Source organism: Anoplophora glabripennis, unplaced genomic scaffold (assembly GCF_000390285.2).
Source record: "Anoplophora glabripennis isolate ALB-LARVAE unplaced genomic scaffold, Agla_2.0 scaffold120, whole genome shotgun sequence".
Lineage (NCBI taxonomy): Eukaryota > Metazoa > Arthropoda > Insecta > Coleoptera > Cerambycidae > Anoplophora > Anoplophora glabripennis.
Genome location: NW_019416214.1, coordinates 738,948 through 760,119, shown reverse-complemented (window position 1 = coordinate 760,119; position 21,172 = coordinate 738,948). Strand labels below are relative to the sequence as shown.

The window sequence follows — 21,172 nt, the reverse complement described above, 5'->3', positions numbered from 1 at the left end:
AGTGTAAGCGGCGGTCGGGATCGTCTTCATTGAGTTCCTGCACAAGTTCAATTTTGTAGGGACCAATAATTTTTATATCGCTTACAATACTTAGAAAGTCGATATGCCAGTGACACTTTTTAAAGATTTACGCCTACGTGATCCATAAAAAACTTCAGGCATTTCGAAAAACTAAATTTGATAGCGTTTTTGCTTTATTTTAATTGATTTGGGTTTTCTAACATTCAATCGTCATTTATTCGAAAACTTCCTTTTAGTTTTAGTTATGCAACATTCAATTGTTTTGTTTTTTCTTATGCACGCCATATTGTAATTTGACAGTAACAGATAGAGAATCAAATTACCAACTCGTCAATGTGTAACAGTGCTATTTTATTTGAAGAATAACTTACAAAATTAAAGAAATTCAATAGTTTATTTAAAAAATTAATAAAACCTAATTGTTCTTGACGTAAAACAATAATCAATACTTAATAAAAGAAAATACAGAAATATTCTACAAATCCTACATAAATACTTCAAAGTGTCGTCCATTCTCGTGCAGACAAAGATCAGTCCTCAATCTAATTTTGCCTACAGCGTTTTGAATACTTTGTAGTGAAATAGACTTAAAAGAAGCAAAAACTCTTTCGCGTAAGTCTTTTATATTTTCACAGGGACTGTAATAAATTTTACCTTTTAGATAACTCCACAGAAAAAAAAAATCAAAAAAGTTGAGGCATGGAGACTGTGGCGAACAAGCTACAGGTCTATGAGTGCCAATTCAATTATTTAGATAATTATGAGGCCCTTCGCCATCTTGCTGAAACATTTCTAAATTTCTAATGTAATGTAAGGAAAGATTATTCAGTGCATCTTCCATTTCTATCCTTAAAATATATACTTCTGAGAAGTAAGGTTACCATCAATAAGGAACTGTCCTATGAACTGTCATTTAATGTTCCACACCAAATGTTAAGGGAAAATCTAATTTGGTGGCTAGTCTCTTGAACCAAATTTGGATTTTCTATGGCATAATAATGCTTATTTTTTCTATTAAAAATGCCGTTATTTGTGAACGTAGTTTGATCTCTTCAAATAATTTTCCTGCCGAACAATCTATCTTTCCCTGTTATTTTTCCCTGAAACCATCTAAAAAATTCCATTCTTGGTTGCCCGTCTCATGGATGTAATTTTTGTACTGGTTTAGATTTATAATCATGGTACATATATTTTGAATGAATTTGAAAAAAATAATCTCTGGAAACAAATAAACAGAAAGTATACCTGCGTCTCGGTTTCTCCACACTTCCAAATTCTACCATATTTCTATACACTTTTAAAAATACCGTTCGATGAGGCTGGTGTCTTTCTGGATATAATTGATGATACCCTGATTTTTATTAAAATAAGTATTAAAATAATTTACACAAGGCAGCAAGCGCTAGCAAATTTCGAATCTGTCAAAATGTTTGTTGATTTTTGGTTTACGTCAAAAACAATTAAATTTTATTATTTTTTAAAATAAATTATTGAATTTTTTTAATTTTATTGTTTATTCTTCAAATAAAAGTAGTGTTACATATTACGTAATTTTATCCTCTGTCTGTTACTGTCAAGATCCAATATGGCGTCCATAAAAAAAAGCAATTGAATGTTGCATAATTGAAACTAGTGGCTGTAGAAATTTTCTTTTGGCGAAAATGGATTGCTCGCATCTTCTTATCGCCCAGTACCAAATTTCAGCTCTTTCTGTCGTGAAATAAGGACGCTAGATGACTTTTTCTAAAATCGCTATTTTCAGTTTTTCACAACATTTCAGGGACGACAACAGATATCTTTGATCTGTTTGGTTTATTTTAATGACCCTGAAAAGGCACAACTTTTTCCTAATTTGAGCCACCCGTATTATTCGATTTGATTTGACAAATTAAAAATTATTTGACCAATCTCAAATTTACCTTGCTGTTACCGTTTGGAAAGACTGATGAATATATCTGTAACAAAAAAATATTCGGAAGAGTGTAAAATGAACCTAGTAAGTCAGACAAAGAATTGATTGCCTGAAAAATAGTATACATTTATTGCAATTGTCCATACCATTTTTGTTTAACATTAGATTAATTTGTAAATATTTAATTGGCTATCCAATAAATTAGATTTAATTAACGTGAGCTAAATACTGGATTTCTCTATATAAATACTTTTGTTTTCAGGGTCAATGACTGAGGTACAAGGTGAGTTACTTAAAATTAAACAAGATTTAATTTCTAGGAAAATTTTGTGTATTGTTTTCTAGAAGAAATTATTAGAAGTTTTTAATTAATTTTATTAATTTTTAAGAAGCTACAAGTGCAAATTAATATTTCTTTTATTATCGATTCCTAAGAACAATTTACCGTTTTTTCAAGACATAGACGTGATGAACAAATTTTATTACAATATTATTTCAATTTCAGTCTGGTCGAAATTTTAAGATATTCCCTAGATTATTATTATTAAACTGTATACGATCACGTTTTTAAACGAGCTCCCTTTATAAGTATACATCTTGAATGAAGCAAATGAATTTATTAATCGTATTTATAAAAAACGCTATCAATGAAATCGCAAAAAAATATACACTAAGTATCGTTTCCGCATGTTTATTTCTGTTGGCATCAGGCCAATACCAATAAATGAGGAATGTTCCTTAACTTGAGATTTAACGATGAATTCTTTGAACACAAGGTTGATAAGTACATTTAAAAGCTTCAAATTTTTTTCACTTTATACAGTGTCCCTAAATTGTCTTTTGATATTTTCAAAATTAATGTTAGTTACATACAAAGTAAGGATATCTTTTTGTAAAAACTTTTTCGGAAAATCGATAATAAAGGAGATATACCTCGGTACGAGGTTATGCTCTTTATACCTCTTTTATTATTCATTTCCAAAAAAAAAAAATGTATGTATAGAAAACGATATATTGGTTTGTCATATATTTATTATTCGTTTATTAGTTATTAGTCCAATCACAAGTATGTAGATTAGATTTCACGAAATATTTAAATGAAGATCTAGACTTTTTAAATACATACTTTTCTCCATAAATAAGTACGTCTGAGTTTATTTTGTTTTTAATAACTATTAAAACTATTATAACTATAAGGTGGATTGGACCAGACTTGCTTTTGTTTTAAGCCTTTAAGCGCGTCAAGTGAGGCCGGTCCTGGTTCGTCCTTAAAGCCGAAACGTACATAGCGTGCAAAGCAAATTCTGGCTACAAATGCAAATACTGAAATTCATATATAAACTTAATAGCTGGCTTATAAGCCGTAAGGTAGCTGGCGTGAAAGTGTCTGGAAAAAAGGTTACCTGATGATACTTCAAATTTGGACCCTTGAAACACCTCTAAAAACGTTATTAATTACTTTTGGTTGTGCTGCTTTGAACGCATCGAGAGGGTTTACTTTTTAGGTGATGTTTTTGTTCTGCTCTAAGTCTGTAAGTTGTTTAACGAACACGGATTGTTGAGCAACTCTGTCGGAACAATTTCCGAAGCATTTTCCTCTTGAATTTTATTAATAGATAACATTTAAAACTTGTGACTTGTGACGAAAATTTTCTTCAATACATTTGCATTTTTACATTTTCTTTACCCAAAGGTCCATAATATTTTTGACATTTAGGTTGAAACATTTTTGTGTGTTAAAACTTTTTATTTGTTGAAAAAGGTCTGCAAAATTGTGGTAAAGTAAAAGATAATATGATTATCACAGGTACTTCATAATTTTTTTTTAGTTTGGTTGGTCGGTTTAGTTTTTTTTATTTATTAAAACATTTATTGAAATACAGGGTGTCTCGAAATTCATGCAACAAAATTTTGTCACAGATTCTTAAGACAAATTTAGGGGACCCGTATTTTTTATTTTTGCCAAGTGGCCCCCTCTTTCGGAGTTACAGCCCCCTGAAGTCCGTCCCTAAGAATAATCTTTTTTTTATATCTCAGAACCCCGTTGCACGAGAATCATTAAATTTGGTACACAGGGGTTTTATGACATGTGGAATCTGATGATGCTACATTTTTTGGCGGGGAACCCCCTTAAGACAATTTTTCGTGGGCCCCCTTGTCTTTGGAGCCAAAAAAAATTGGTCGCATATTTAAATTTCTTAAACATTATCAGTCCACTAGAAAGCCATTAAATTTAGAAACTTTTTTCGTAAAACGCAATGTTTTCGAGAAAAAATTCAAAATGCGATCGAATGCATATTGTGAAAGAATTGAAAAAAAAAATCAAATTTTTCATTTTTACGAACGATACAGGGTGCTCAGAAATGTAAATTTTGCTCCTTTAAATTTTTCTGAAATTTTGATTAAGCGGTCCGGAAAAACCGTTCGATAGATCGATCTGCCAATTTACGGAGCTTTTGGGGGTACATCGAGGTGTAAAAATTCGTACAAGCATTAGACTCTCCATCGATATTAGCAAAGATGCGGTCGACTTAGCAAAACAAGTCAAAAAGTCACTTTTTTTCACTTTTTTCAAGTTAATGTCGAGGATGAAAGAAAATTTTTTTCTTCCAAGAACGCTACATAGCCTTGTAGGAAATTTATTCGAGATTTCGAAACTGCCCGTCAATTTTCTGTCTGATCATTAGTTGCTGAGATATCGATGGTTAAAGCCAAAAGGATGCTTTTGTATTCGTAGTCGAATATCTCCGGGTCAAATTAACGTAGAGAAAAATTTAAAAAAAGAAATTAAAGCTGAATTAACAGGCTATCAAGTCCATATCATGATTTTTGTGTAAAAAATTTTTCCAAGCCCGTGGACCGAGAAAAAGAAACGCAAAAAATGGAAAAAAAAATTTTAGTCTTATTTCTTAGAATTTCGCGATGACTATCGCTCCTAAAAATTTTGTACTAAGAAATCTGGAAACTAGACATTCGGCGCTTTAAAATGCTTTTTTTAAAACCTTGATACCATCATTTTTAACTGAGATACAGCATTCTGAAAAATCACTAATAATTCGAAAAATTTTTTTGCTCCCTTAATTTTTTGCAGAAGTGTATATTCATATTAATTGGGTCAATTCGAGGACTATGTATCAATAAGTAATTGATTAAATTTTTGTATAATTTACAAAGGTTCCTAAAATATTCAAAGTATATCAGTTAGAAAGTGGTACAATATTTTATTTAACAATTCAGGACCGTCTCAGTCACAGATGCAACAATTATATAGAGTGTTCCGAATTTCACATGCCTTTACTTGATGACGGAAAATCCTAAATTAAAAAAAAAATTCAGATAAACATAGGTCGTAGAAAGCTTCGTTTGAGATAGTTGCTAAAAATTGAATTTATGAAATGGATTGAAATTTCTCAGAGATCTGTTAACCAGCGACGGAGATGGTGGGAGATATTTTCCCAGAACCCCAGAATCCCGACATCACTGAATATTTTGAAAATTGGATAAGCGCGTTTACTACTGGTTGTTGTTTTTATTCGAAGAATGAGTCAATTTAAAATAAGCTTCGATATAGTTGAATAAATCGAAACTAATTTCAAACGTTCACAAAACAATTTAGAGTTCAAATATAATGTAATTATAAAAATTCCAAAAAATCTTTAACGCGGACATTTTTTCGAAATTCTGATGGTGGTTTATTTAAAATTACCTATATTTTTAACAAACGATTTCTATTTTTTTTATTTTTGATTTATTCAACTATGTCCGAAGGGTTATTTCAAATTTAAAAAAAATTGTTACTCAAGATTGACTTTTCTTTCCAATACATTGGAAGTCATATTTTTTCTTAGATACACTCTTTGTAGTTCCCCTAAATAGCCTTATCTAATTTTCAAAATACTCAGTGGTTCCGAAATTCTAGGCTTCTTAATGACGGTATCTCCCTTTATGATGCATTTGTGTTATCAACTCAGGAAATTTTTGCCCATAGTTAAAACCATGTCACCATGACAGTGCGTCTGCACACTTAGCTTTGTTAGTTAAAATAGAATTAAAAAAAATAAAGTACTATTATTTTCTGAAATGACCTCGTATAAACATGTTTTCTTGTTTTGAGGTATACATTTTTCAGACAAAATTTGTCGTCTGCAATTCTGGACAAATCTTAACAAATACTAAACAGAATGATAAAACTAATGATAAAACGTTGAAGTTTCATCCCTATTAGGAAGTATGAACACCGGATTTTAGTTTAAGTTTCCATTTTTGATCTCTCTGGCTTGATTTTGCCACTCTCGTCCCAGGGCTTCAGGCGATTGATTTAATTTCATAGCATGCGTTCCATACACCTAGTTAATTTCCTCTAAATAATTCCCTTTTAATACAAAACCGGTCCCGGTGGTCTCTACTTTGGACCAGTCACTTTTAAGCCCGATTCGCTATTTGTCCAAGTCATTATGTTCATGTAGCCTATATGGGTATGGTGCATTAACCAAACATGTTCGAATGCGATGTATGTTCAGTTGCGGTCATTGGAAATTGCGAACCAATACACGAGAATGATAAATGGGCCATTTGATTTAGGGAATACAGTTTTCCATTGAATAAAACTTCCCTACCCTACCATGTCTTATTGAGGCATAAATTAATGATATATTGTAGGCTGGGCTTTTCACCAGTCCATGTTATAAACTGCGATAGATCGTCCTCGCGAAGTTTGACTGGCGTTATTAGTTAGATTATTACTAAATTATTATTGTGATGTACTCGGTTGGCAACTAGTGATTGGAACGATAGGGAAATTCACAACCAGTCATTTTTTAGCTCAAATTGTGGCTGAGGGACACCTCTTAAAAGCTGGTGTGGTTGGATGAAAAAATCTAAAATTTAGGATCCAACATGGCGGTCAGAAAACCGATTTGGTAACTGAATTTTTAAAAATTAACCGATTTACACCAAACTTGGTATACGGGCGTTTTTGAGGTCGCTGATTACGAATCCGAGGTCAAAGTTGCAAAATTCAAGATGGCGGATCCATGATGGCGGACGAAGTTTCGGAAAATCAATCGATTTCCACCAAATCTGGTATCAGGGAGGTTTTCGGTGGTCGTTTAAAAAATAACAAATCCAGTATGGCGGATAAAATATTTCGCCATATTGAATCCGCCATCTTAAATTTTGCAAATCAAACCTAAGATACATGATGAGCGACCCCAAAAATCCCCATGTACCAAATTTGGTGGTAATCGTTCGATTTTCCGAAATTTCGTCCGCCATCATGGATCCGCCATCTTGAATTTTGCAAATCTGACCTCGTACTCGTAATTAGCGACCTCAAACACTCCGTATACCAAGTTTGGTGTAAATCGGTTTTTTGACCGCCATGTTGGATCCGCCATTTTGGATTTCTTCATCCAACCACACCAGCTTTTAAGAGGTGCCCCTCAGCTATAGTTTGAGCTAAAAAATGACCTGATTGGTTGCGATTTTTTTTTTCACAAGCCTTTTTTGCCGTACACTCGAGTTTTTTCCAGCTTCCGGCCGCCATATTGGATCCGCCATTTTGGATTTTTGAAATGTACCACTCTGCGTTTGAAAGCCTCTTACTAGACGAACATTTTGAGCCCTTACACGTCTCGATCGTTCCACGCAATTTTTGTCCAGGTCGGTGATCCGCCTGACGTGAAATATCCTATATATATTGCCTTTAATTATTGTAATTAAATCATTGCATTTAAATACAATTTTCACTAGAATAACCAGATAAACCAATACTTGTCCAACGCCAAAGCACACCATACGTCATACTGCCTTCCACTACGATTTTTTTACAGTGTATATTTAATCAAAGCTGTCTCACTGCAGTATAGAAATTTGTTTTAACCACTAGATTGGTAGGTAGATAGTGTTTTCTCTTATTTTATGCCGACAAAATATTAAAGGCTAATTCATTGGTTACAAAAAGCTTCTGTTATGTTACGCATAAATGTTATACCCTGTAAAAAAATCGGTCTAGGTCGACGGCGACGGGTCTCAGCTGGCAGGTCTCAGCCAGGACAGCAGGAGGCCCCGCGAAGTGAATTAATTTGAACATTGTATATCCTAATTAATCATTTATGAGAGATTTATTTTTGCACTCAATATTTAGTTAATTAAAAACCAAGTCTGAGTAAAAAATGACTAAGTTAAATTTAAATCATATTAGAGAAAAAGTCAACTCTAATTTGGTTTTATATACTCAGAATACAGTCAAAAGTCGCTCAATTGATAGTTAGCAGTAACTCGGATTTCGGTTAAACTCACTCATTTCAAATGCAATAGTTTCATTCAATTGTACACATACTAAGAGTGAAAATTTCACTCAATCGGGTGTGGACAGAAATTGATACATTATTATTGAGTGAAATTTTTTACAGTGTATATATAACCTTTAAACTTAACTACCTTGATCTAAGAAAAGCTTTATTTGTTTTACTTGGCTCTAAGATATTTACGCTGATACGAAATAAAAATAAAATTTTTGGTATTATTCAATTATAGATCCGTAAATTTACCTTTGCTTTCACAGAACTAACATTAGATGTTTCTAGAATTGAAAATATACCTTTTTACACAAGATAGGCGTTTAAATTACTTTTCCAGTGGTTTATTAAGGTAATTTGCAAATATATACAATTTGGTACGAGTATTAGTACATTTCATGGAAATTGCAAGCGGTGATTCATTAGAACTCTTGGGGAAAGCCCTACACCACGTGAAACCGTAGTATGGTAGGTCGCATTCCAATTTAATTTAAAAGCTTTTTATTTACATGATCCAGTACGTGTGCACGTTTATCGGGAGATTTATTGGCACAGTTATTTTATTTACTCATTAGGGTAACCAAGGAGATAATTTACGAACATTAGGCAATATTAAATTATTTTACTATGTAGTAGAATTTCAATATCCTGAGGAGTATGTTTTTTAGATATGCTTATGATATTAGAGTACAATATTTGTGGTATTATCTACAGCAGTATAATATATTTATCGCTAGTACTCAAAGAGAAATAACTATAAAAAGTACGATTAATACATTGGAGATCAATAATATAACGAGCGTTCAAATAAAAACGTGGTCGAAGTTGGCTCTGACACATTGGACGTAAGGAGTAGCTTATAGCGACCAACTTAACCTCATTTCTCAACGAGCTGTATAGCAGCTGTCAGTTTCAATAACGTTAATGACTATATAAGTTTATTTTAAAGAATAATCGTGATAACAATAACAAACAATTAAAGGAGCTGCGGAAAGTGTCCCACTCCTTGTTATAACAATAAATTAAAGCAGCTGCTGAAAGTGTCCCCCTCCTTGTTCCAAGCACTTTTCACACCTGTTCCTCAAAGAATTAAAGACATTTTCTAAGATGCTCGGGGTATTGTTAATTTCACGAATCTTGTCTATAAGTCGAGCCTGCAGATGGTTTAAATCAGGAATAGGCAGTTCAAAAATGTGTTTTTAAGGTAAGGCCACAAAAAGAAATCACACGGCGTAATATCACATGACCTCGGTGGAAATTCATGTTCAGCATTGAGACTTATTAGTCGATTTTGGAAAACTTCCCTCAACATATTCATCGTCTCGCCTGCCGTATGTGCCCTTGCGCCATCTCGTTGAAAGTAAAAGTTTGTAATTTCGTTTTCTTCCAGCTGGTTAACAAAAGGAGCGATAATTTCTTCTCTATACCTTTGTGCAGTAAGAGTACCATTAAAAAAAATAGGTCCATAAATCCTCCTTCGATTGACAGCACACCAAACTCCAATTTTTTTTAGCGTGTAGAGGGCCATCGACAAAAAAGTTATCTGATTTTTCAGAAGACCACATTCTCATATTCTGTGAGTTTACGTAACCACTTAAATGAAACCAGGCTTCATCAGAAAAAAAGGTGATATTATGAAGTTCACCACAGTTGTTTAAAAACCATTCACAAAATACAGCCCGTCGCGGAAAATCAACTTCATGAAGTTCTTGCTGACAAGTTAAACGATAGGAGAACAAACGCAAATCTTTTTTTAACACTGTGTGGCAGGTACCGACTGATGCTCCCACCATTTGTGATAAAACACGTACAGAAGTTCTTGGCGCATTTTCCATTATTTGTTGGACATTTTCTTTTAATTCTTCAGTCCGCTTTTTAGGTCGGCCGCTTCCTTCTTTTCTTGTTACACTGCCCGTTTCACGAAAAACATTAACACAACGCTGAACTGCACTTTGAAACATTTTGTACTCAACAACGCCGGGAAATTGATTTTGAAATTCTATGAAACATTCCTCAATAGAATACTTCCATATTCCATCAATCTTGCGTCCATTTCTAAAGTAGGACTCTATGATAAACACTTTTTGTTCTTGAGAAAACACCATTTTAAACGCTTTTTTAAACGAAAATATTCAAATTGATAGCGGCGATATAGCACTTTGACAGATGACGTTTCAGTTCATTTGTTATACGCTACGCCCTACGTCCAAATTTTCAGAAACAACTTGACCACGTTTTTATTTGAACGCTCGTTATAAAATGTCAATTTTTAATTTAATAAAAGCTTTATCCACAAATTCTCTTTTATAATAGTTAGAAAAATCACTTTCCTTTTATTCTATTTTTTAACACACCAAATATAAATAATAGAATGGAAGTTTGTTGACCACTCACATACATAAGTACACATTCAGTCAGTCATAAAGTCAGGTATTTACTGGTACACATATAGGTCTGGTTATATTTTTATTTCCGATACAAAGTTAGCAAATTATTGAACTGGCCTTGCATTGTGTGCAGGACATCCGTCTTTCTGAAACAAAATTTCCTCAAAATTTACATCCAAGTTTCGTACAACTGGTACAACACTATTTTGTAATAAATGCAAATATCAATCACCATTTAAGTTACCATCAATAAAAAAAGGGCCCACAATATTATCGCCTAAAATGCTAGCCCAAACATTTACCTTTTAAGGGTACTGCGTTCTTAATAAGATACTTAAATGCTTGTTTTCCCGGGACCAGTATTGGACCACTGAAGGATTATGGCGGCCAAGTGGGGAAAAAGATGATTCGTCTGTAAATAAAATCTGTCTAGCATATTCATTATTTTCATCTATTTTTTCCCTAATAGATTCCTGAAACTCCATATGCCTTATTTGATCACCAGGAATAATTTCTTGAGAAGTTTGAATTTTATAGGCTTTGTAACCATTCTTTTTTAAGATGCGACGAACTGTACGACTTGGAATGTTAAGTTCTTCGGAAATTTTGGAGGAAGAATACGGCTCACTTACTTCCATAAAAGCACATACATTAACCTCTTTTTCTCTCCTTGCTTCAGGAATTGGACGAACTTTTTGGGCACTACTAGAATTACCACAAAGTGCAATGCGATATCTCAAATGACTGAACTAATGAGTAATACACCATTTTCATTACACTATTATCAACTGAAGGTCGCAGCTGTCTTAACAGGAATATTTGTGTTGATAGTTTTAAACATAGGCTATCAATTTGTGGTGTCCAGTTTAGACTAGAATCTAGAGTAACACCCAAATACTTTACATCCGATTTGGATTGGATTTTACCAGAAGTAAATGCTAAGTGTTGAGTTTTGGAAACATTTAGCTTCAATTCATTCGCTGAAAACCAATTTTCCACCGCTATTCAAACTACCCGAACTTATATCTCTACTAGCACGAGACAATAGTGTTGTGTCGTCCGCAAAGAGGATACATCTACTATTCGGAATATTGACCAGTAAATCGTTGATGTATATCAGGAAGAGCACAGGACCTAGTACTGACCCTTGAGGTACACCATTACGTATACGAAGTAAGGTAGATTATGTGCTCTTTATACTGACATATTGCTGCGTACCTGTTAAATAAGATTGGAAAACTTGTAATTCATTATTACGAATACCGTAATATTCACGTAGCAATCGAAAACGTGCTTGTATATTGGAAGTTCTTTGTATGTTAGTCAAAGTAACTGAAGCAGATTTAGGATCATAGTGGGCTAGAAATTAAGTTAAATTGAAAAGGAAAAGAATGTTGTAAATAATTTAGTTGCGTTCTCATGAATAGTTGATTACTTGTAGCTATTATTTCACAAGTATCAAGGGAACTGGAAATGTATAGTGTTTTGATACATATGTTTCGGATGAAATTATTTATTTGTTCTGTATAGAAAGTATGGAACCGAAAACGCGGTACATTTTGCATTATGATTGTAATTTAATATCATGTTTCGCCGCGCTTCATCAAATTGCGGCTCATTAGCGGTTTTGTAAAATGTTACCGTGTGGCAATATTTTTTTTATAGACTGAAAATAAATAGCTGCAGTGTATCTGCTGAATGAATATACCGTATGATATATATATATATATGTGATACTTTTGGAGCATTTTTTAAAAAATTATTAAAATATTACAAATACTAATTCTCGTATAGTGCTAATATACAGGGTGTCGGGAAACTAATATACCGCAATTAAAGTTAGCTTCCTTTGGAACAGTTCTGTTTGTAAAAAACTTACAGGTACTTCAAGTACTCTTTATTACATTTTTTTAAACAACTCTCAGATTTTAAGATATTTATTTTAAGACGATCTTTTATCGCTTTTTTATCTTACAATATAATCGTTACTGTCACTAAGTCACTAAAATGCATTAGTTAGAAGACATTAAAGACTTCAAATTTGCTTTGTACATTATTTTCATCAATAATTTATAGATTCGTTTTTTTATGTACATACTTAACTCCAATATCGCTATATGAGCAGTAGAATTACAGAAACAAAGAACCTCAGTTGCGTGTTAGCTGTACATACATAAAGAAGCATGCGGATGATGTGATTGATTTTCAATAAATTGAATTTGCGAGGAAAGACGTTTTTTTATCGAATTTCGCCACAAATGACGGAATAGCATATAAAATCTATTAGTATATGCAAAGTTGCCCACATTCAATTATTTTACAACGTGGTTATTTCCTTCGAAAATAAAGGCCTCGCGATACGGCACATAAACATAACCTTAACCGGTCATAAAGGTACTTTAAGTTTTACTGCTCAATATAGTAAAAAATACCTTAAAAAAATTAATGTATGTTTATGCCGACATAAAAAAGCACTAAGGCGTTTGATCGCAGCCATAACTTGTTGGTTTCTCACTAGCAAATCAATAATAATTAATAAATGGTGTGGAATAAATGTTTTAAAAAATATATGGTCGACAGGACCAAAGTTATTTGCTTACTGATATTGCTATGATTTACAATTTTTCTTGAGGCAGCAAAATATCGACGAAAATATAAACACCTAGAAATGTTTAAAACATGTCAGGAAGTGATACATGTTGACTTTAGACTTTTTTTTAACCATGAACTTAGTGCGTTCTTCAAAAACTTTAATATATAGGTACAAACATTTTTTATTGAAAATCGCCTATATAAATCTTTTTTTTTTGCGTCACATAATTGAAAAAAAATGGCAGTAGGTAGATATTATAAGAGGACTACACAGTACCAAGTGCAGTATATTAAATTTGTTTTCCTTTATTTCGATGAGAAAAATACTCTTTCTCTTCAAAAAACAGCATACTGTATCGAAATTTAATAGCGTTAAGTTTTCTGTGGTACTAAAACGTGTTAGTGCTGTTAATTTTTCCTCTAGACGCCGCCAGCTATAACCCTACCCAGCGAAATTTTGAATATCTTTGAGGTTATTTTTGTTACTGTGTATGTATTAAAATGTGAAAATTACATAAAATAATTTACCTAAAATTACTACATACTACTAATGTTGAAATCGCTGAAAATGCAGTTTTTGAGAAAAACACAATTGACAATCCCAATGTCATCCAACTTCTATGACTTATTGTACACGGAAACAATTAGGCCATACTTCAAGTGTCCTTGGATGGAAATAATTCGATCGACAATCTTGTTTCTTTAAAATATAATCGCAGTAATATTTTTTTATTCGGCAATTTCAAAAATTTCGATGACATTATTGTAGTTAACAATTCCAGATTCTAAAAATGGTATGTCACGTACGTTTACAATTACTTCTCGCCTGGGTACTGTTTTTCACCTAGAAATTCTCAAAAAATATATCGAGATTAAATTAGAAATGTCACTACTGAAACATATACAGGCCATTCGTTCCGAAGAACATCAGCAACGTTACTGGCTAATACAGGAGTTGATGTATTAGCAATCAAGAGTCGTGGTGGGTGGAAATCAGCCACAATTGCAGAAAGTTATATTGCTGACAGTTTATGTAACAAAAATGAAATAGTCAACAAGATTTTTTACAATGATACTTCAACTCCAGGTTTTAGTAATGCATCACATCATGTTGTTTTAATGGATCAGTCAGATAATATTGAGCCTCTGGTGACTGAAATGGAGCGGTCAAATCGTTTTGAGAAAAATGTGATAATTAGTAAACGCGAGGGGAATAATTATCCAGATTTTATAAATGTTATTAAATATAGTAACTGTACAATTACTATAAATATTCATTTATAATAATTAATAAAATGTAATGTTCATCAAATATTTCAGTTTATTAGTTCTTAAAGTATGCATTTATAACTCGAAATCGCTTTTTTCCCAAGGGAGGTAAGTTACCTCACTTACCTCCCATTGTACATAGTAGCTTCCACAACTACTGTAAAATCCACTTATTCTCCTCTATTTACTATAGTGGGAGCAGATAAATATATCTACCAACTTTTAATGTATACAGGGTGTTAAAAAGAGAGTGTAAAATATTTAAGGAGGTAATATTATGAACCAAAATAAGCAGAAAAGTCTCAATAAACATGGATCCGCAAAGTAACGGTTGCGGAGATATGGAATGTTTTATGTTTTTTAGCACCTTTTTTTATTTTGCAAAAACGTTGTGTATTTTCTTATAATAGTTGGTTGATGTTTAGTGAAATAAACAGTACGTATTTGACAGTTGTTCTCAGTGCACAAGTTTTCTTTCGCTATGGCTGGTTACTCTAACGCAGAATTAACAGACATGCATTTCATGTATGGTCGTGCTAATGGGAACGCCACCGAAGCGCGACATCTTTATGTTGACGCTTATCCATATCGCCAGATTCCTTCACAACGCATGTTTGGAAGAATTCACCATAGATTGCGTGATACCGGTTCCTTGAGCAAACAGTGCGATTTATCCGGAAGACCAAGGTCGGTATCCACTCCTAAAGCAGAAGAAGAAATTCTAGCACTGGTAGAGCAGAATCCAAGTACAAGTGTGCGGAGAATATCAGCCGAGGTAGGAATTAGTGATCCTGTTGTTTGGAGAATCCTTCACGAGCAACTGCTTTATCCATACCATGTGCAACGAGTACAGGCCTTAAATCCAATAAATGATCATCAAGCACGTTTGGTTTTTTGCCGCTGGTTTCTACGTCATGATGCTGAAGACCCTCGTTGTCTTGCAAACATTCTATTTACTGATGAGGCCGGGTTCACAAGAAATGGAGTGTTTAGTTTTCACAATACGCATATTTGGGCCGACGAAAATCCTCATGCTCTAATATAATCTGGACATCAGGCACGTTTTTCATTAAACATTTGGATGGGTATTGTAGGTGACAGGTTTCTAGGTCCTGTTGTTTTACCAAACCGATTAACAGACGCTGCTTACCTCAACTTTCTGCAGAACACACTGTATGAGTTTTTGGAAGACATTCCTTTGAATCAGAGGCAACAAATGTGGTTCCAGCATGATGGTGCTCCAGCTCATTTTTCCATGGCCGTTAGAGAGCATTTACACCAAACTTTTCCACATAGATGGGTAGGAAGGGCCGGACCTGTTTTATGACCTCCAAGATCGCCTGATCTGAACCCTCTAGATTTCTTTGTTTGGGGATATTTGAAGACATTAGTGTATGGTACTCCTGTAAATAGCCTGGAAGAGCTGCAGCTACGGATTAATCAAAAGTGTCAAGAAATCCAAACCAAGGAGGGAGTTTTCGAAAGAGTTCGAATATCGTTGAGACGAAGATGTCGTGCCTGCTTGGAAATGGACGGAGGGCACTTTGAACATCTTCTGTAACTTTGTTTTTTGTTTGTTAAAAGCTTCCTTTGCCGGATTATTCCTAATAAAATAAAATGTTTGAAAAACGAATAGTGGTCCATATCTCCGCAACCGTTACTTTGCGGACCCATGTTTATTAAGACTTTTCTGCTTATTTTGGTTCATACTAGTACCTCCTGAAATATTTTACACTCTTTTTTTAACACCCTGTAGTACAGTGTATTCTGGAGAAGGTATGCGTAAAGTTTGATTTTATAAAGTACTCGTAGTTTTTAACGTTCTGTATTCAAAACACAAAAAAAAAGAGAAAGAAATAAACAAAGAAACGAACAGAGCAAATAGATATAGGTAAAAGAAAAGGAACAAAATTAAAAGTCATGGCCTAGGGAAAAAATCGTCTTATTTTTATGTTCTATCTGCCCCTGGATGGCACCCCCTCCCATATCACCCTGTATATCATATACCTAAATGAACCCTTATTTTACAGAGTTCAGGGGTTGTCTTTATTCAATGCCAGATTTTTGTTAGGCACATATGTATATAATCATGATAACACCCTTGATCGATTATCTTGATACAAAATATAAAATTATAAAATAAATTATTCCAAAAATATTGTATAAACATTTCTGATTTGGAAGCATATTGTATTTATTAATTTATAACGTTATTACTTTGGTCTATTTATGTCCCTTTTACGTATCAAGACTGCCGCTCTCTGTTTCATATTACATATTTCACATATCACCTTTCACCCTCACTAGAAGGGGTATTAGCGGTTGTCTCATTTCCATAACGTTGTGGAATATGGAATAACTCATTAAGTAAATATAAGACACGCGACAAATTGTGTTATGCATTGCCGAAGTAGGAATAAAAAGAGCTATTTAAGGTACACGTCAAAAATAATTTATCACTCAGGATATTTCATGTAATATTTATGGCAAATGTATATGTATGTTAAAATATGCTAAAATTGAAATTAGAGCTAAGATCGTTCTTTATACATAAATGAATATTCAGCAATTGTATATATCAACTGTGACAAATACATAAAAAAATGGAAACGCCGTTTTACTAACGTAAAGATTAAGGAATTGAAGCGATAAAAATACATTTTGCTTCCATGGTATCAATCTCGTATTAAATTTGTAATATAGATTAAAAACGGAAGCACAATGCACTTATGTTTATTTATTTACTTATTTATTTAATTATTTATTAGAAATGACAGTATCCAACAGGACAAAGTCCCCATTACAAGATAAGGTAAAACTGAAAACTTTAACTAATTTTAAAAAGAAAGAGACAGACTAACATAACTACATAAAATAAAGCAATCAAAATATAAAATATATAATCCAGACAAAAGAAACTTAAGTATAAACAATAACAGACAAATAAAACAAATAAGCTAACTAACATATAGAAAGAAGGTAAGGATTACATTCATAGAGTGAAAAAATATGTCAAGTCGATCTTCATATTTTTGATAATTGGAAATCATTTGACATAGGGGAGATGCTATTAGTAAATTGGTACGAGGTGTGGGTAATTGTAAAGCAGAGTAAAATCTATAGTATTAAGTCTAGGAACATGATATAAAATCCTTGAGACTAACCAATTTGCATTTAAAGTGTTATTTATAAATTTAAAAAGGAATATAATTGAAAACATAATTCTCCTACGACAGAGCGTCGTTCTTGGTGGTGAAAATTCGAAATATTTGAAATTATTCAATTTTCGTGGTTGAAAACAGTATGCATTGTCGAAACTAAGAGAGTTGCATGAACAAAATTTGGACAGGACATAGCTAATACAATGCAAAACATCGCCTTAATGTTAAATATGCTGTCACCGCCGTTCTTGGTGGTGAAAATTCGAAATATTTGAAATTATTCAATTTTCATGGCTGAAAACATACATAGGCATTGCCGAATCCAAGAGAGTTGCACGAACAAAATTTTGGACAGAACATAGAATAATGTGTACCACGAGGAGAATAAAATCCAAAATTAATAAAACTGCTACTTTCTCTGATTGAATATTATAAATATTATTAATGGGACTCCAAACAACCGATGCATATTCAAGTTTGCAACCCACAAATGCTGCATACAATATATTTAGAACCTTTATGTTCTGAAAGTCCTTAGAATTGCGTAAATAAAGCCTAAAATCTTATAAGCAGATTTGGCTACTAAACTAATGTGCTCGTCAAACGATAATCTAGTATCAAATGTAACGCCAAGGTCAGTAAATTGGGTGATTCTATTTAAAAAAGATTCACCAATTTTATTATCAAAATCTAGATTAGTTTTGCGTCGACTGTAAAATATAATTAATTGTACATTTGCTTACGTTCAGATGTAGATTATTATTACATGAACACCAATTGTGTAATCTATCAAGATTAGCTTGTAATCTGGTACAATCAGTAGAGGATTTAACTCCCAAGAACAACTTCAGGTCGTACGCATATAGTAAATAAAAATAACAAACAACAGTGGCCCCAGGATTGACTCTTGCGAAACTCCTGAAGATTGATGGAATTGGTACTAAGATAAGATTTAAACAGAGATAATAGAGCAGGTGATATACCATATGACTTCAACTTCAATGTTTGATCGCAATGGAAAAAAATGGCGTATCCGCAGAATTCATATACAATCTACAACGGCGAATTTATAGTGGCATACCTAAAATTATACTTCACGTAAAAGATTCACATATTTCTAATATAGATAATATAATTTTCGGATGAGATTTTAACCAGATCCTCCGACATTAGTCGTGCTTTGCCTTGCTTATACTCATGTAGAAGCTCAGCCTGTTTAATTACAAAAGATTTATCCATTTTTTTTTCGAAAAGCTTATGAAGATCTAATTCAGGCAATTCTTGCCAATATATAAATGTCCTCAACCTAGAAACCAACAACCAGTACTGAAGCTAAAAGCTTTTAGCTAGAGAATACTATGTCATTCTTTTGTAGCCCTGATTGACCTGGTATCCCGATCAGAGCTAGTCTTGCCACAACCCAATAGAACCAGAGCTCATTGACAGTTCGATGACATATTTGAATTACGATGGTAAAATCCAGAAGCTTTTAAAGCTGCTAGGCTATCCCTAAAAGCTCTTATCGACCTCATCGAAACTATTTAAGAAATTATTCTACCTGTACAAAGGGGAGTAGAATGTCAATCACCCTGTATATAAGGCCAAACTTTCAAGAGTATCTATACATAACTAGTTACATATTTATATATTTTTGAACAAATATTACGAGCAATATTTCATTCAGATTCAGTTTAAAATTAATGCTATTATTATTTTTAGCGTTAAAAATATTCATATGGATAAATAAATTTCTGTAAGTAAATTCCATTGTTCGCTGTTGTAATAAATTGAAATTTACTTAACATCTATTATTAAAATATATTACATAGTAAAATTATTATATTAGTATAGTTGGACTTGTTTTATTAATAAATTCTGATTATATATTTATACGCAATGTTTTTCAACTAATTGATCTACCAATTGCGACGTTAACAAATCGTTAGAGTTGATGTAAGTAATAGGGCTTTTATATATTTTACAGTGGCATCTGCGTATATTGTGGAGAAGGAAAAAAATAAATTTCCTTATGAATTTTTGTAGACACGTAAATTTAGACAAAGATAATTTCGTTTTATTTTCATCTAAATATCACTTAGATGTTTGGAATTATTTGTGACTAAAAATAAATTGTAATGTACAATTGCATCGCAAGTAAATATTGAATGGGTTTTTTTACAGAAACTTTATCATTCAGTTGTAGTATTTAAATATGTATATTAGGGTGTATTGTTTTAAATGAAAAACTTCTCCTCGCTCCATTGACGAAATATTGTTCTAAACATTGGAAAAAAAAATCTCAGTTCTTCATTTTAATTTTAAAGTACTCGCTATTTGATTTTAAAATTTTCCTATTAATTTCAAACGAAGTATATTGTATTTTATTTTTCCTTTCTCAAGATTATTGTATACAATTATTGCCATTCTAATAAAAAAAAAACAGATTCGTTATAACGTTGAACGGAAAAATTCACTGGAATATACATAATATATTTCTGTCAAATTACAACAAATTTGTCCTTTCATTTTTATTGTTTATCCTTATGCAACAAAAAAGCTCCGTACTATAAATAGAAATATTCTTCATTGTAGTGTTTTACTTAAGACCATATTAGATTCAATTATTGATTGCTAGCAAGTAATCCCAAAACCTCGATTGTGGAAATTTTACACCTCACATTTAACTTAACGGCGTTCCTTTTAGGTTTGTAATTGAATTTTGCATTCTTAGGCCCGTTATGTTCGTAAAAAGTAATTGGAACTAGCAAAGCTTTAGTCCTTCTGATCTCAACGCAATTTTATTAATTGATCTGAACGTAGCTACGAAATCAATTCCGCTGTAACAAAAGTTGGCCCTAGATGCTTTATCTAGCATCAGATGTCGTTCACAAATGTTACAAACACGGCTAGATTTTTAATACAATTCTTTCTGCCTGTGAAATCCTTCTTTCAAATTAATCGTGGAAAGTGTGAAATTGTTTCATTTAAAAAAGTAAGGATAATAGGAAAAAATATCTAGTTATTCATTCAGCGTCATCTGTAATGGACATCATTCGAGAAAAGGAAAATTCTATTAATACAGGTCCGTAACCGAATTGAATTTTATTCGACCCAGTTTAACATTTTATCGACCACAGTATCTGCGACTAAAACTATTTATTTGTTTACTTTTCCAGAAGAAATGTTATAAGTAGTTAAGATTATGTATCACCAGTTTCACCTATACCTACAGGGTGTTCCTTTAAAGGTGCACATATCATTTACATAGTTAAATAGGTTTTATCAAACAAGATAGTAAATAGGATATAGAAGGATGTACATATTTGGAAATTCAAAATTGCAAAAGCTGCTACGATTTTAGGTGCCAATTTTAGTTGGTTTTAAAAACTGTGTTAATATTTTTAAATGAACGATATTTTTCTACATTACTCAAAATATTCCAGTACCAGTTTCGATAAAGCTCTATCAATTTTCAAATATTATACAAATATTTAAAAATATATATACAAATTCCTGCTACATTTTTATTTT

General features: G+C 32.5%; 1 protein-coding gene across 1 annotated transcript in view; it reads left to right on the top strand.

Moving 5' to 3' along the window:
- LOC108907827 (heterogeneous nuclear ribonucleoprotein C) overlaps nucleotides 1-21,172 on the top strand; it is a 447,713-nt gene that overhangs the window by 12,442 nt on the left and 414,099 nt on the right. Inside the window, exon 2 of the mRNA XM_018711644.1 lies at nucleotides 2,196-2,216. Coding sequence (XP_018567160.1) covers nucleotides 2,201-2,216 — 16 coding nt within the window. The 5' untranslated portion in view covers nucleotides 2,196-2,200. The remainder of the gene's footprint in view (nucleotides 1-2,195; nucleotides 2,217-21,172) is intronic.